This window comes from Erythranthe guttata, chromosome 2 (genome assembly GCF_056151865.1).
Source record: "Erythranthe guttata isolate IM_541 chromosome 2, IM_541, whole genome shotgun sequence".
Lineage (NCBI taxonomy): Eukaryota > Viridiplantae > Streptophyta > Magnoliopsida > Lamiales > Phrymaceae > Erythranthe > Erythranthe guttata.
The window spans coordinates 14,770,418-14,786,166 of record NC_142534.1 but is presented as its reverse complement, the minus strand read 5'-3'; the positions used below and the strand labels follow the sequence as shown (position 1 = coordinate 14,786,166).

The following is a 15,749-nucleotide window of genomic DNA, read 5'->3' as shown; positions in this document are numbered from 1 at the left end:
AAGGTTTTTTTTTTTTAATAATATATTGAAAATATATCATATAAAAATGTGTAATTTAATATTTTAAACATTTGTGGGAAAACTCAAAATTTTGGGTATATTTTTATATATCTTAGATTGCGATCTATTTTTATTTTCTTCCCTAGAAAAATAGAAAACCACAATGAAAAAAAAAATTGTTTTCAAAAATTGAATATTTTTAGATCAAAATTCATTTTATTTAGGGTAAATTACAATCATCCCTGAGGTTGGTCAAAATACAAAAAAATCACTCATGTTTGGGTAATTATAATCATTCTCAACTATAAATCTTCTTACACGTCCACTCTTGCAGTGTTAAATTTACTGGAATCTTTTAGATAATATGGAATATTCTCAATGTTGAAACCCGTTTAATCTCATTCGAGCTCCACATTTTGAAGCAAGATGATCATAAGATGTGTTTTTTGGCTTGTATATGGTGCATCAAAAACTGCATTTTTGCACAAAACAAGTACAAACTAAAGAACATTCCACGAAATCTAGAAGATTATGTTGAATTGGACAACATAAGGGTGGACGCGTAAGAAGATTTATAGTTGAACGAATAATTGTAATTATCCAAACATTAGGGGTTTTTTTTGTAATTTTACCATACTTCAAGGATGGTTGTAGTTTACCCTTTTATTTATAATTTCACATTTTTATGATAAAAAATAAAATAAAATAAAAATAGTTGCGCCTGAAATGCAAATATTATAAATATAACAAAGCATTACTCATCAACGCGCATTCAAAAAAACTGGACATAGATTTTAAAACTCATCTTCTCCGATACTCCCTTCACTTTCCGGCCGCCGTCACTTTCTCTCTCTAACCCCTCCTCTCTCTCTCTCTCTCTCTCTCTCTCTCTCTCCCTCTCTCCCGATTCTTCCCAAGAAAGCTCAAAGAAAACAAACACAAACACCACATCACTACCACCCAACCAGTGCGCGCGTGCGCGCGTGTGTGAAAATGGCAGTGTCAAAGAGCAACAAGAAGAAGCATCACCAGAGCTACATTTCAGTACCATCCCAGATAATAAACTCCATCTCACAAGCATCCCTCGAATCCCTGCTCCACTCCCCAAAGAAAAAACAGAGCCCACCATCAAAGATCACCGTCTTGCTAAAAAACCCAAGATTCTCCATTTTCTTGATTTTCGTGCTGGGTTTTCTCTATATGCTGTTCAAGATGCCTTTCTCGCAAAACCCATGTTCTATTTCTCAAGAAAAGGCCGGTTTCTCAACTGGGTTTTCGAGTTTTCGGCGTAATTCAATCGAAAAAGCAGCCGTTTTCGACGAAAAGTCGGAGTTTTGGGTGCAGCCAGATGGGTTGGGGTATAGGCCTTGTTTGGATTTCAGTGAAAAATACAGAGCAGAAAGTCTTGAAATTGTTAAGGACAGAACAAAGTATTTGCTTGTTGTTGTTTCCGGTGGGATGAATCAACAGAGGAATCAGATTGTTGATGCTGTTGTTATTGCAAGGATTCTTGGTGCTTCTTTGGTTGTCCCAAATTTGCAAGTCAATGTTATTTGGGGTGATGAAAGGTTTGTTCTTTTCTCTCTCCTTTTTTTTTTCAATTTTTGGGACCATTTTGTAATTTTTCACTTTTTACTTTTTTTTGTATTGACTTGAAGAGAATTATGAATTGCAGTGAATTTTCGGATATATTTGACTTGGATCACTTCAAGAAAGTGTTGGCGGACGATGTGAGGGTAGTTTCGTCACTTCCTTCGACTCATTTGATGACGAGGCCGGTCGAGGAGAAGAGGACCCCACTCCACGCCTCGCCGGAGTGGATTCGCTCCCGTTATATTCGAAGGGTGAGTTGATGAACTCACTTATTATCCTTTCTTGATGCTTATTTTCGACTCTTTTTTAGTACGTTAGCGTTGGTTTTTGGAAAGACGAGAATAGTTTTAAAAATTAATTAAAATTGTTCTTTATTATGTCGAAATTGGGCCGGCGTTTGATTCGCAAAGGCATCGGGATGATTCCAAAGTTTGAGTCTTTAACATTGGAAACAACTTAAGACTTATTCCAAGGTGACAAAGATTAAATCTTTACTTATGATCACCAAACCCTTAAAACTCGAAAGCTTCTTATTCGAGTTTTTTTTTCGATTCATTAAACATGCCTTTTATAATATACTTCCATGTGTGAATTCTTTCGGAGTAATGTTTGAGTAAAGGAATCAAAGAATTAAAAATGGAGGGAATTTGTTTTCGAATTTATGTTCGTCTTTCTATTTCACAGGTCTAATGATTAAAATTTTCTTGATTCCCGCAGATTAGGAGAGATGGCGTACTACTATTACGCGGACTCGACTCGAGGCTTTCGAAGGACCTTCCTTCCGACCTTCAAAAGCTACGTTGCAAGGTATTACATACACATTGCACTTTCATCGGTTTTCAATTAATCCTTAAAATTCCTTACACAAAATCTTCCGACAATTCAATCCACTAATCTAGAATCCTATATATAACTCGGTTTTCAGGTTGCTTTTCACGCATTGAGATTTGCACCGCACATTTCAGAACTCGGTACGAAGCTTACCGAAAGAATGAGAAGCAAAGGGCCATACGTTGCTCTTCATCTAAGAATGGAAAAAGACGTTTGGGTAAGAACGGGTTGTCTACCCGGTCTTAGCCCTAATTACGATGAAATGATAAATAACGAGAGAAAATCGCGCCCGGAGCTTTTGACTTCGAGATCCAACATGACCTACCATCAACGAAAACTCGCTGGCTTATGCCCTTTAAATGCCTTGGAAGTCGTAAGGTAGTGATCTATTTTTTTTTTTTTTTAAATTATGATTAAAGTTAAAGAAAATATATTTTTCTTCTAAAAAAATAATAAAGATTATTAATGATTATTGTGTTTTTAGGTTGCTAAAAGCATTGGGAGCTCCTAAAACAACGAGGATATATTGGGCAGGAGGGGTTCCGTTGGGAGGAAAAGAAACGTTGACTCCGTTGACTAGCGAATTTCCGAATTTCTACAATAAAGAAGATCTTGCTTTGCCGGGGGAGCTCGAGCCGTTTTCGAAGAAGGCTTCTTTAATGGCTGCTATTGATTATATAGTTTCCGAGAGAAGTGACGTTTTTATGGCATCTCATGGTGGAAATATGGGCCATGCAATCCAGGGGCAAAGGGCGTATGCGGGGCACAAAAAGACGATTATACCGAATAAAAGACAGATGCTCTCGTATTTTATGGACACTTCTCTCCCCGAAAGTGAATTCAATAAGATCATAGTCGACTTGCACCGGGATTCTTTAGGGAAGCCGGAGCTTAGGACTAGCAAAAACGGGAGAGATGTGACGAAATATCCTATCCCCGAGTGCATGTGCAATAATACCGTTGCTCGTTCTTCCTTCTGATCATATATATATCGTTCTTGCATTATCGAAGTAAAACGGCAGTGTTCAACGCTTGGTGAGTTGTGAGTTTTGTCTGGATGAAAATTACGAGCAAGATGAACTTGACAAGTGGCGAGTTCTCATTGGTTCGAGATGCATCGAGATTTTCGATGGCTGCTCGGTGGATTTTTCAGTAGGGGGAACAAGTATAGGAAACATATATGTATTCTTTTTATTTCATTTATTCTTTGTGTTGTATCTAAAGGGGGATTACATTGTATATAATATTTATACGTATACATAAGATTAATTGAATAAATTTATTCTTTTATATTACACTCTTGTTGTATAGGCGTGTACCGAAAATAGGGATACGGGAACTTGGGAAAATGTGTAAATATTAAAAGTATAGAAGTATATTTATAAATATGCTATATAAACATATATAAGTTTTTAATTATATATAAGTTCTTTTTATATATTTTGATTCAAACATATTCAAAATAAATTTAAACTATCAACGATAAATTTGCAATTGATCATTTAAATCATGTATATAATTAGGAAAACAACAAAAGTATTTGAAAATTTGCAATTCAAATATGTTTCTAACTTTTTAAAAATTGCAAAATGGTACATAAGGTGTCTGGCAGGTGTATTCGAGTTCCCGACACAAAACGTGTCCGAACCGCGGAAACATCAAGAAATTGAAATTTCCGTGCTGTGTAGGTTACGGGTGGAAATCGGACATATCAAAATAAGCACTTTCGAAAAGTTCATTTTTTCTTTTTCCGGATGTGAAAAACTAATTACATATTTAATATGTAACTCTTGGGAAGAAAAAGAAAAACACAATTTCCAGAAAATATTTCCGGGAATTCGAGAAAACCGGAATCGGAATTCCGAAATTCTGTTCCAATCTCCACCCCGAAAATAACACAGGCGCCAAGAAAGAAAGAAAAGAAGAGGAAAAAAAAAAACTTGCTCAAAGAATAATATTGGATTGGATATCAATAATTAAACCAATATCATTATTACAAAATCTTTCCACCTAATCTTTTACTAACAAATCCGCATGGGGGCAAGTGTACAACGAAAGAAACTCGATTGTTCGATCTACATTTCGAAGTAGAGCAAGAGAAACAACTCTCCGATGACTCGACTGGTTCTAGAACATTCCAAAGCTCTTATCGATAATCTTGTGTAACGCTGTTATCTGGACTCGACCAATGTGGGAGTTTCTCTAACGGGATGTGGCCATAACGGCGAAAGAGCGACGACTTTTCCGATCACAATCAAAGTCGGCGAAACCAGCTCTTGCGACGCAATTTCATCGGCTAGGTCTTTCAGTTCAGCAAACACCTTATTCCGTACCAAAATATAGTTTCAATCAGATTAAATTAATTAACAAATATTATACAAATTAGCCTTTACTTCCAATTTACTCACAATCACCAACTTCTACTTATACAAAAGCTTTTGCAAACAACTTTCTTAATTTAAGTTTTTTTAAACTATAATCTCAAAAGCATCTCTTTTGGCTTTAAAGCTACATTCGATGATTAAGCCCTTGTTAATTTTACAAGAATCCATTTTGTAAGGGAATTTTGAGATACTTAAAAAAAAGGGCAAATTACGGCCACCCCTGAGTTATGGTCAAATTACGAAAACCCCCCTCATGTTTGGGTAATTACAGCCACCCCCTCAACTATGTATTTTCTTACGAAAATACCCCTCCAGATGTAAATTTAGGGGTGTAAAATTGGTAAACCGAACCGAAATTTCGGTAAGCCAACATTTCATACCGTTTACCGAACTGAGTATACGATTTGGTTCGGTAAATAACCGAATAACACAAATCTTATGTAAAAAATTTTAAAAGGAGGGGGTGGCTGTAATTACTCAAACAAGAGGGTTTTTTCATAATTTGGCTATACATAGGGGGTTGGCCGTAATTTGCCCATTAAGAAAAATAAGTAGAAAATGAAAGCTTCTTATCAACTTAAAATTCGACCGCTTAAAGTTGATCTTTTCACCAACTTCAACTTTTTTTTCAAAAGCTTTCGCAAACGCCACGATAATCATAGATGTTAAAGATGGCATGGCATTTCCGAAACGTAACTTCCTATATTTTAATATAAAATAAATAAATAAAAATAAATAAAAGAAGTTGCTTACAATACGTTGCTGAGGTGTCGTTCCACGCTCGATGGCAGCAGCCGGTGTGTCCTCGGGCAAACCATGAAACATCAATTTCGAGGCTAGAGAAGGAAGAGTAGACAACCCCATATAGACAACAAGGGTAGAATCAGGATCCGCAGCATTTTCCGCCACAAAAAGAGGATCTTTCCCTCCCTTTCTCGAGTGGCCCGTGAGAAATTTTACGCTGTTCGCCACCCCACGGTGCGTCAGTGGAATTCCTAGTTCTGCTGCTATTCCAGAAGCAGCCGTTATCCCTGCCAAAAAGTTCACCTTTAATTAAAAATCAATTCTTTTTATAAACAAAATCTTTCCGATTATGACGAGGATTAAAAACTAATTACCTGGAATAACTTTCACTTCGATTCCTTGTTGTTGAAGAAAGTCCATCTCTTCTCCACCCCTTCCAAATACCTATAATCAAGAGTTATAAGACTCGTATCCAATTCGTAACAACTTATACACATATTTCGACTATTAATAAAAAATAAAAAATAAAAAACTAAATTAAATCAGCAAACTCACTAATGGGTCGCCACCTTTAAGCCTCACGACATTTGCTCCCGCTTCGGCAAAGCTCAGAAGTAGCTCGTGAATTTCCTCCTGCTGAACCACTCAATCATAAATAACTTTGTTGTTTTTTTTCCCAAGAAGATGATAAAGCATATTTATCCGTGTAAAAAAAAAGATGCCACCGAAATGTATAGTTTCGACTTTCGAGGACGATGATGAAAAATTCACCTTAACCAACCGTAACCGCATGCAATTCATCATACAGTTACAATTTGGTAGGATCGAAATCTACCATGCATGCCGTTATCTTCATTCTTAGCCGCATATATTTTATCGTCTAAAGACCCTACCTACAGCCGAATTCGATAATTTAAAACTCACTTCTCCATTTTTTCGTGTCGGTCACATTGCACACTAAATCTTATTTAGTCATACACTCCTATATGTCTAACGTCTGCACGAAAACTAATCGAAAAGGTGACGAGCAGAACCAAAATTCAACAAAGATTCCAACTTAATAAACCCCCCCCCCCCCCATTCTCAAACAATGCTCAACTACTAAACAGCCACACGAAACTCAAGTTCATCACATTACCAGAAAAACAACACGAAATTCTTCCAATTTGGTATGATCGATCGAAACACGAATTTGGATTAAAAACCAACACACCCCTAAAACACATATAATTTACCGTCTTACGATTCGATAACTAAAAACCCACTTCTCCGTTTTTTCGATTCAGTGACATTGGACACTAACCTGCTGCAACAGTCTGCTCGAAAAAACTAATCGAAAAGGCAACGAAACTCGAAAGCACCATTCTAAAACAACACAAAATTCTTACAATTAAAAAAAAAAAAAAAAAAAAAAAAACATCATAGTACAGAACAAACAAACAAACCTGAGTTCTGCTATGGTAACCAGCAGTTTTGCCAACATACAAAAGCCGAGCACCGGGCCCCACCAAATCCAACACATCATTCGAAACCAGTCTATCGTACAACAGCAGATCGGCATTCTCAATAACCCTCATCGCCTTGATCGTCAGCAATTCCGGGTCGCCCGGGCCCGTACCCACCAAGAACACATTTCCGGGCCCGGGTTTTCGGGCCCCATTTTCGCTCTCTCTTTTTTCCTTCAGAACATCAAGCAATTTCCTCAGCTCCGGAATTTGCATTCCGATATCGTAGTCTCTGACGAATTCTTGATCGGGAGGAAGTGGGCACGACGGAGTGGGCTGCCGCTGCTGGTGCTGATTATTGTTGTACAGCCAGCTGTCCCGGTTGTACCTTTCGATTGAGTGCTTTTCTGTAAAAGGTGACGCCTTTTGCGAGTTCGACATACAGTGAACGGTGAAAACTGGTTTGGGGTTCGAGGGTTTGGGGTTTCTTGATTGGATTGGTGTTGGGGAAGAAGATGGGATTCTGCTAACGAGAGCCATTGAGAATTTGGAACAAGGGTTTTTTGCTGGGTTGTGTCGGAAATGATTAAGGTTTGTTTAGCAGAGGTGTGAGGGTATATAGATACACATTTTGTGTATGTATGTGACCCTGATGTGGGGCAAATGCAGCTGCTTTGAGCTTTAGGGGATGATGAGAAGGCAATTTTTGCTTAGCTTTTCACAATTTGATATAGTCAATAAAGATTCTCTCTTTTGGTAGGCACACTAGCCCTTGGATTTTATATTTTCTTTTTTTGACCTTTTATTTTATTTATTTAAGTTTATTTTTCTCAATTTTGACCTTTGGGGCTTTCAAGTTTTAGGGATACTAGGGTATATTTCTTAAAAAAAAAAAAAAAAATCGAACTTAGGCTAAATTACGGAAAACATCTCCACATATCCGTAATTACTAAAATTCTCCGACGTTTGTTTACATCTTATACCGAACCCCTTAAAGTTGTATTTTTTCACGATTTTTTTTTATTCGAAGGAATATTACCCAAAAAAATGTTGATTTTATCCTTGTAAACATGACGTTTCTTTATATTTCTTTTTTAAGACAAAAAATTACCCTGATGGAGCATTTACATGGAATCTTTATTTTTCTTAAATAACATAAGTAATTTTTGTCTTCAAGAAATAGCATAAAGAAATGCCACATCTGCAAGCGTAGAATGGCATTTTTCGAAAAATATTCCATGTAATAAAAAAGATTTCGTGAAAAAATTACATTGTAATGGGGTCGGTGTAACAAGACATAAACAAACGTTAGAGATAATTTGGTAATTACTGATAGGTGGGGGAGTTTTTCGTAATTTAACCTAAGTTCAGGAAGACTTTCATAATTTACCCTAAATTTTAGGGATAATAGGGTAAATTACTAAACTTGGGCTAAATTATGAAAATGCGTTCACATATTTGTAATTACTGAAATTTCCCAGACATTTGTTTACGTCTTACACCAACACCCTTAAGGTGCGATTTTTCACGAAATCTTTATGATTCGAGGTAATATTCCCCAAAAAATGGTGATTCTATCATTGCAGAGTTGTGTTTCTTTATGCTATTTTTTAAAGAGAAAACTTACCCTAATGGGGCCTTTACATGGAATTTTATTCTTTTTAAACAACATATTCACAACTTTTTAGGATTATCATTACCCCTATGAGGGTAATTTTTTGTCTTCAACGTAGCATGGAGAAATGTCATGTCTGCAAAGGTAGAATTGACATTTTTCGAAAAATACTCCATGTAATCAGACAGATTATGTGAAAAATCGAACAACAAGGGGGTCAGTGTAATATGACATAAACAAACTTCGGAGGAATTTTGGTAATGACCGATAGGTGGGGGGAGTTTTTCATAATATAGCCTAAGTTTAGGGGGTTTTTCATAATTTACCCAAAATTTAAACTGCTCATATTGTTTATTTGTAAATAACGATTAAGGTGGTGTTTGTAAAAGTTTATTTAAAAGTAGAGGTTATAGATTGTGAGTTAAGTTGATTTTAAGTGTTTATTTCTAAAAGTTGGGGGTGTTTGCGAATTTACTGAAAACTAACTTAAATAGAAAAAACATGGTCATAGATGCTTAATAAATTATAGCTTAAAACTGATTATTTTAAGAGAAGCAAAATCAAAACTTGATTTTACAAACACCTAAAAACAGATTATGTGAAGAAAAAAAAAACTCATAATCTATTTTTAAAAACTTTTACAAACACCACCCAACTAATCCATTAAAATCTTGAGTTTGAGCGGTAAAGTTGATATTTGCTTGGGTTCACCTTGAATTATCCATGTTGGGCCTATATAACTTGCGATATAGGAAATTGGACTGATTTTGAATTCTTATGGGCCCACCCGAAAGTGGATTTGATTTAAGTAGACAAATTATTCCACATACATATTAAATTACTTTTCTCACTAATGTTGTAACACCCCGCCTTCCCAAAACCCGAAAACCCTAAAAACCCGAGAATAATATTCCTAACTCGAGAATCCTTAGGTGATATTATTACGTGATAATATTTATGTGACTTATGTGAATTAGACTACTATATGCTATACTTGATTAATTAAATACACTAGCATATACATAGGACTTTACTTGATAATCTACATGCATACATACGTAGATATATTTTACATGCATTGCTTGATTTTATAATATTATATTATATATATATAAGTGCCGTGTGAGTGTGTGTTAGTCAAAGAAAGAGGCTAAATAATTATTTAATAATATTGCACCTATTTCAATCCCACACTCCTCTTCTTCTTCCATCTTCTTCCACCTCACCATATTACTTGTCCTCCTCTCTTCATTCCACCGAGACATCACCACCACCTCCATTCTTCACCTTCTTCCACATCATCCCTTGATTCTCAAAGAAAATGAAAAATAATTTTGAAAGTCCTCTATTTAATCATGGACTTGTAGCAGCCTAGAACACCATTCTCCAAAGAAAATATTCATCTCACTTGAAGATCCACACCATCTCCTTCACCATCGAAATAATTTGGCTAGAGCTTGGCACCAACCTTTGAAGCATTTTCCTTCGGTTTTCCCTCACCTTTTCTTTCGGCTTCTTAAGGTAAGAAATTCCGATTTCTTGCTGCAATTAAATGGCATCAATAGTATTAAAATGATTTTCAAAATTACTTAAAAGATTGGGGAAGATTTCGAAGAAATTAGTACTTTTGTGGAAAAATGGAAAATATGTGTTTAATGTTGATTTCTTGTTCTTGCATGCATCACTTTTGTTTGTATAAAAGTTTTATTGGCCAAAATCATAAAAAAAAAAAAAAAAATTCGGATTTCACAAAGGTTTTGCAAGAAAAATAAATTTTTGGGGTTGCATGTGTAAACCTATAGATTTTCGGGTCAAATTTGTAATTTTTTAAAAGTCAGTCTTAAATTCGTTTTCAAAACTGTTTTCCAGCATTTATTGAACAAAAATTTTGGATTCAAAGATGTTTTTCATGAAAAAGTGGATTTTGAACTTTTAATGTGGTTGCATGTGCAAATCTTGAAACTTTTGGGTCAAAACTGTAATTTCTGAAAAATCTGTCATTTTAAACTTTTGGAATCTGTTTTCCAGCAAGTATTACATGGGGAAAATGTTTTCTTGACAAAGATTTCAAAGTAGTTTAGATTATAATAGAGTTTTGGATTTTTAAAAGAAAAAGAGAATTTTCTAGTTTTTAATTTCAAGAAAATTCGAAACTTTGTGAAAATTCAAAATAATTTCAAAATCTGAAATTTGGGTCAGTTAGGAGTTCTAGGATTTAATTTGGGAATTTTTGGAATTGGTTTGCTATTATTTCGAAATTAGATCATTTTGCATGTCATGTATTATGTGTTGTGCTTTAATTTCCATGTTTGTGAATTAATAATCATGAATGACGAAACTTGAGATTTTGCACCTTGAATTACTGCATGGCTGTGGATTAATTGCTGTGGGAATATATTGGAATGGATTATTACCTAGAAGTGGTAATTAATTCATTAAATGAAAGGTGAAAAATGGGTGCTTGCTTTACAAGCATGGTTTAATGTTAAATGGTGATGTTTTAATGTGTGAGTGTGTGTGCTGAATATGTGTGAGTGTGTGCGTGCTGATTGTGCATGTGGTGTGTGCCATGTGTGGTTGTGTGTTATATGTGTGAATTTGGGGATTTTTGCCCAAATTATAAATATGTGGTGAAATCGTGATATTTGTGTAATTTTGTGGCACTTGATTGATATTTGTGATGTTATGTGTGGGTCATAAACATGATTTCGAAAAGTTGCATTAAAAGGTTTTTAAATTGAAAGATTAATGGAATACCGGGTAATAAACAACTCGGATATAGAGGGCCGGTATCCAACTAGGATGATGTGTATAGTGGATTGATCCCCACTTAGTGAAAACGGGCTCGTAACAGGTTTATTACTCAGGTACAGAAATTAATCTTTCACGGATCCGATAAAACGAAAAATGTGTTTTTCATGATTTTCAAAAAAAAAAGGGCATTTTAGTCATTTTGCATAAGTACGTGATTTTGTGTGAATGATGTGTTTTCGTGAGTTATATGATTTGACCGATTGCCTCGTGTTATTGTACGGAACGTGGGTAAGGACGGGAATATAATATTATATATTATGTATAACGTATTTCCAAAGTTCGATATTACTCGGATTTCTTACTGAGCTTTATAGCTCATATAGATGTCTTTTAATTGCAGGTAATAGTGTTAGTAATCCTCAACCGGAATGGATCGAGTAGTGGATTGAGGTCTTGCCCGGGATTTTGGAAGACGTACGAGGACCTATGAACGATGCTAAAGTCTTTTGGTTATTCTCTTTTGGTGATGTAATATCAAAACGTAACATTTTCCCTTTCGTACCTTTTGAACTCATTATCGTTATAATCGTACTTAACCCCTACCATAATATAATAAGTTTCGTAATTTGCTATTTTCATGCCTCCGTTAGTGATTTCCGAATTATTCACCAAAATAACCTTTCCAAACTCTGATTTCTTTTCGAACCAAAAATCGATAGTTGATAGTGTAGCACTCGAACGAAAAAACCTCCTCTCGAAACTCGTTTCCGAAACCTTTAAAGTAACCTAAGGAAAGTTTTCGAAAATGCAAAGTTTTTTTTTTATAGATACCCATAAGAAGATATTTTTGATAATTGCATTTTCGCCCCATTCCAAAGTTTTTAAAAAATTACAAAGTGATCCTTTTGCTTCCGCTAGTTCAATGAACATTCCGATAAACCGGTTCGATTTATCGCCCGTCTAGAAGGGGGGTGCTACAGGGTGGTATCAGAGCATGGTTCATAGATACTCGTACGAACTTCACGGGTTTAGAGACTACTCGAGACGCGAAGCTCGGACCATCCGGTAAAGTATGTGCATTATTTTCTTTATGTGTTTTACTTGCTTTATTTATTAGTTGTGAATTAATATAGAAATAATGGCGAGACGTATAACCCGAGGAAACTCGAGCACTCCTTCCGATGCACCACAAGACCCCAACCAAACTATTAACGATCTCTCGAACTTAATCCGAGAACAAGCCCAAAACCACCAACGCCAAATCGAACAACTCCTCCAACGTAACCAAACCCCGCCCCGAAACAATGCGCCCCAAGCCATATACGAACGATTCCTCCGAATGAAACCATCCGAATTCCACGGTGGAACCGACCCCACCATAGCCGAAGAGTGGATCAAATCTCTCGAAGTCATATACGACTACATGCAAATGACCGACCGCGACCGCGTGCACTGTGCCATATTCCTACTTCGAAACGAAGCTCGTCACTGGTGGGAAGGAATCAAAGAAGGAACGAACCTCGAGACTCTGCCATGGGCCGATTTCAAAGTTCAATTCTTCGAAAAATATTTCTCGAAAGACGTGCGAGCCCACAAACTCAAAGAATTTCTCGAACTCCGCCAAGGCGACTTACCAATGATCGAATACATCCGCCGTTTCGAACGTGGCTGCCTCTACGCTCCATTCATCGCTCGAGACGCCGAGGAGAAGAAGAACCATTTCATTCGCGGCCTCCAACCCGAAATCCGTAGAGACATTCGTATGTCCGACGCCTCGACTTTCCGCCAACTCGTAGACAAAGCACTCATGGCTGCCCAGGACGAACGAGACATTCAAAACAGCCGCCGACCACAAGGAGTTACTCAACGCCCGTGGAAAAAGAACAACTTTGGCAACCGTCCATTCCGAGGGAAAGGAACGCAGCCCATCCGCCAGCCAACCGGACCACCGCCACCGCCGCCAAAGCCAACCTGCTCAAAGTGTGGAAAGAGTCACTTCGGAGAATGCATCCAAGGCACGAGAAATTGTTTCCGATGCCATCAGCCCGGACACATGGTGAAGGACTGCCCGAAACCTCCACCGAACGTCCCCGGCCGAGTATTCGCCATGACTCAAGAACAGATCGAGCAAGACCCGTCTATGATAGCAGGTACCATATTTATCCTCGAAGAACCAATATATGCTCTAATCGATTCCGGCTCTACTCATTCCTTTATATCGAAAGATATAATTGCGCACTTGAATCTCGAACCAAATCGACTAAATTACGAATACCGAATTCTCATTCCCTCTGGCGAAGAAATGTGCTCTAACCTAGTCATAATCAATTGCCCAATCCGAGTTCACACTCAACCCATGAATTTCGATTTAATCCTCCTACCGATCCAAAATTTCAAAATTATACTAGGCATGGATTGGTTAACCAAATTCAAAGCCCAAATCGATTGTGCCTCAAAAACAGTTATTTTTCCCCTTCCGAACGGCAAAACCCTAAAATTCCGAAGTCAAACCAAAACCTCGATCCCAATCATTTCCGCAATCAAGGCAGTTAAACTCATTCACAAGGGTCATTCCGGCTACTTATTGGATATTCTGAAATCTGAGTCCGATCCCAAGACTCAAATATCCGATATTCGAGTCGTGCAAGAATTTCCCGACGTATTTCCCGACGACATTCCCGGACTTCCACCCAATCGAGAAATCGAGTTCGAAATCAATCTCATTCCCGGAGCTACGCCAATTTCCAAAGCTCCGTACCGTATGGCCCCGATGGAATTGAAGGAGCTAAAAGAACAAATTCAAGAATTGCTCGACAAAGGCTATGTTCGACCTAGCCATTCCCCGTGGGGTGCACCGGTTCTCTTTGTCAAAAAGAAAGACGGATCCCTTCGCCTTTGCATCGATTACCGTGAACTCAACAAACTCACAATCAAGAATAAATACCCTCTTCCTCGAATCGATGATCTTTTCGACCAACTCCAAGGCTCATCGGTCTTCTCTAAAATCGATCTCCGATCCGGTTATCACCAACTCAAGATCAAAGAATCCGATATCCCCAAAACAGCTTTCAGAACCCGATATGGTCATTATGAATTTGTCGTCATGCCCTTCGGTCTAACCAACGCACCCGCAGCTTTCATGGACCTTATGAACCGAGTCTTTCATCAATACTTGGACCAGTTTGTAATTGTCTTCATCGACGACATTCTCATCTACTCCAAAACCCAAGAAGAGCATATGTCGCACCTTCGCACCGTGCTCCAAACTCTCCGATCGCATCAACTATATGCCAAGTTCAGCAAATGCGAGTTCTGGCTTTCGAGTGTGGCTTTCCTTGGTCACATTGTTTCAGAACAAGGAATCTCCGTCGACCCTAGCAAGATCGAAGCGGTGTCAAATTGGTCAATTCCAAAGAATGCAAAGGAAATCCGAAGCTTCCTTGGACTAGCTGGCTACTACCGCAAATTCGTGAAGGATTTCTCGAAGCTTGCCTCTCCACTCACACGATTAACTCGAAAAGACGTCAAGTACCAGTGGACGCCCGAATGCGATGCCAGTTTCACCGAATTAAAGGCTCGACTCACATCAGCACCAATTCTCGCACTACCAGAGAAAGTCGGAGAATTCATAGTCTACAGTGATGCCTCGAAATTAGGATTAGGCGCCGTCCTTATGCAAAATGGGAAAGTCATTGCCTACGCCTCACGTCAACTCAAAGAGTACGAACGCAATTATCCAACGCACGATCTCGAATTAGCCGCCGTCGTTTTCGCACTCAAAATCTGGCGACACTACCTCTATGGTGAAAAGTGTACTATCTACACCGATCACAAGAGTTTGAAATACTTCTTCACCCAGAAGGATTTGAACATGAGGCAACGAAGGTGGCTCGAACTAGTCAAAGATTACGACTGCGAGATACTCTACCATCCCGGCAAAGCAAATGTGGTCGCCGACGCACTTAGCCGCAAATCGATCAACGCGCTTATAGTTCAACCTAACTTGGGGGAAACAATCAAATCAGCCCAACAAAACGACACACAAATTCTCAAAATTCGCGATAACCTCGAATCCAATCCCAACTTCCGAATTTCCGAAGAAGGTCTCGTCCGATTCCAAAATCGCATTTACGTCCCCGATGATCCAAATGTCCGCCGACTAATATTAACCGAAGCTCACCAAACCACGTACACTTGTCATCCCGGAGAAACAAAGATGTACCAAGATCTCAAAAAGCTCTACTGGTGGCCTGGAATGAAGAAAGACGTGGCCCGATTCGTCGCCGAATGCCTAGTGTGCCAACAAGTCAAAGCGGAACATCAAAGGCCCGGAGGACTACTTCAACCGAACCTAATTCCGGAATGGAAATGGGAAGCTATCAC

The 15,749-nt window shown here is 37.9% G+C and overlaps 2 protein-coding genes and 1 long non-coding RNA gene across 4 annotated transcripts; 2 read left to right on the top strand and 1 right to left on the bottom strand.

Moving 5' to 3' along the window:
- Positions 1–766: 766 nt before the first annotated feature.
- LOC105969572 (O-fucosyltransferase 20) lies at positions 767–3,717 on the top strand. Its single transcript, XM_012994345.2, has 5 exons — positions 767–1,568; positions 1,676–1,844; positions 2,311–2,400; positions 2,519–2,802; positions 2,909–3,717. Exons 1-5 carry the CDS (start codon positions 994–996, stop codon positions 3,402–3,404), a joined length of 1,614 nt encoding a protein of 537 aa, XP_012849799.2. The 5' UTR covers positions 767–993; the 3' UTR covers positions 3,405–3,717.
- Positions 3,718–4,364: 647 nt separating this feature from the next.
- UPM1 (urophorphyrin methylase 1) lies at positions 4,365–7,745 on the bottom strand. 2 transcript variants are annotated; one of them, XM_012994288.2, is made up of 5 exons: positions 6,998–7,745; positions 6,108–6,185; positions 5,927–5,996; positions 5,562–5,839; positions 4,365–4,745 (listed from the first exon to the last, which is right to left on the bottom strand). In XM_012994288.2, exons 1-5 carry the CDS (start codon positions 7,535–7,537, stop codon positions 4,596–4,598), a joined length of 1,116 nt encoding a protein of 371 aa, XP_012849742.2. In that variant the 5' UTR covers positions 7,538–7,745; the 3' UTR covers positions 4,365–4,595. The 2 variants fall into 2 exon arrangements, with proteins under 2 accessions (XP_012849742.2, XP_012849741.2); XM_012994287.2 differs by having other exon boundaries at positions 6,108–6,188; positions 6,998–7,656.
- Positions 7,746–9,841: 2,096 nt separating this feature from the next.
- LOC148772430 (uncharacterized) lies at positions 9,842–11,998 on the top strand. The gene is made up of 2 exons (XR_016029381.1): positions 9,842–10,133; positions 11,767–11,998. It is a non-coding gene; the product is annotated as an uncharacterized LOC148772430 (long non-coding RNA).
- The last annotated feature ends 3,751 nt before the right edge of the window (positions 11,999–15,749 follow it).

Excerpts from the sequence above, each read along its gene's own strand:
- LOC105969572 (XM_012994345.2), top strand. The coding sequence starts at position 994 with ATGGCAGTGTCAAAGAGCAACAAGAAGAAGCATCACCAGAGCTACATT. Across the intron at positions 1,845-2,310 it reads GCTCCCGTTATATTCGAAGG|ATTAGGAGAGATGGCGTACT; the intron begins GTGAGTTGATGA and ends TGATTCCCGCAG. Across the intron at positions 2,401-2,518 it reads TTCAAAAGCTACGTTGCAAG|GTTGCTTTTCACGCATTGAG; the intron begins GTATTACATACA and ends CTCGGTTTTCAG.
- UPM1 (XM_012994287.2), bottom strand. The coding sequence starts at position 7,537 with ATGGCTCTCGTTAGCAGAATCCCATCTTCTTCCCCAACACCAATCCAA. Across the intron at positions 5,997-6,107 it reads TTAAAGGTGGCGACCCATTA|GTATTTGGAAGGGGTGGAGA; the intron begins GTGAGTTTGCTG and ends TCTTGATTATAG. Across the intron at positions 4,746-5,561 it reads CGACACCTCAGCAACGTATT|GTGTTTGCTGAACTGAAAGA; the intron begins GTAAGCAACTTC and ends GTACGGAATAAG.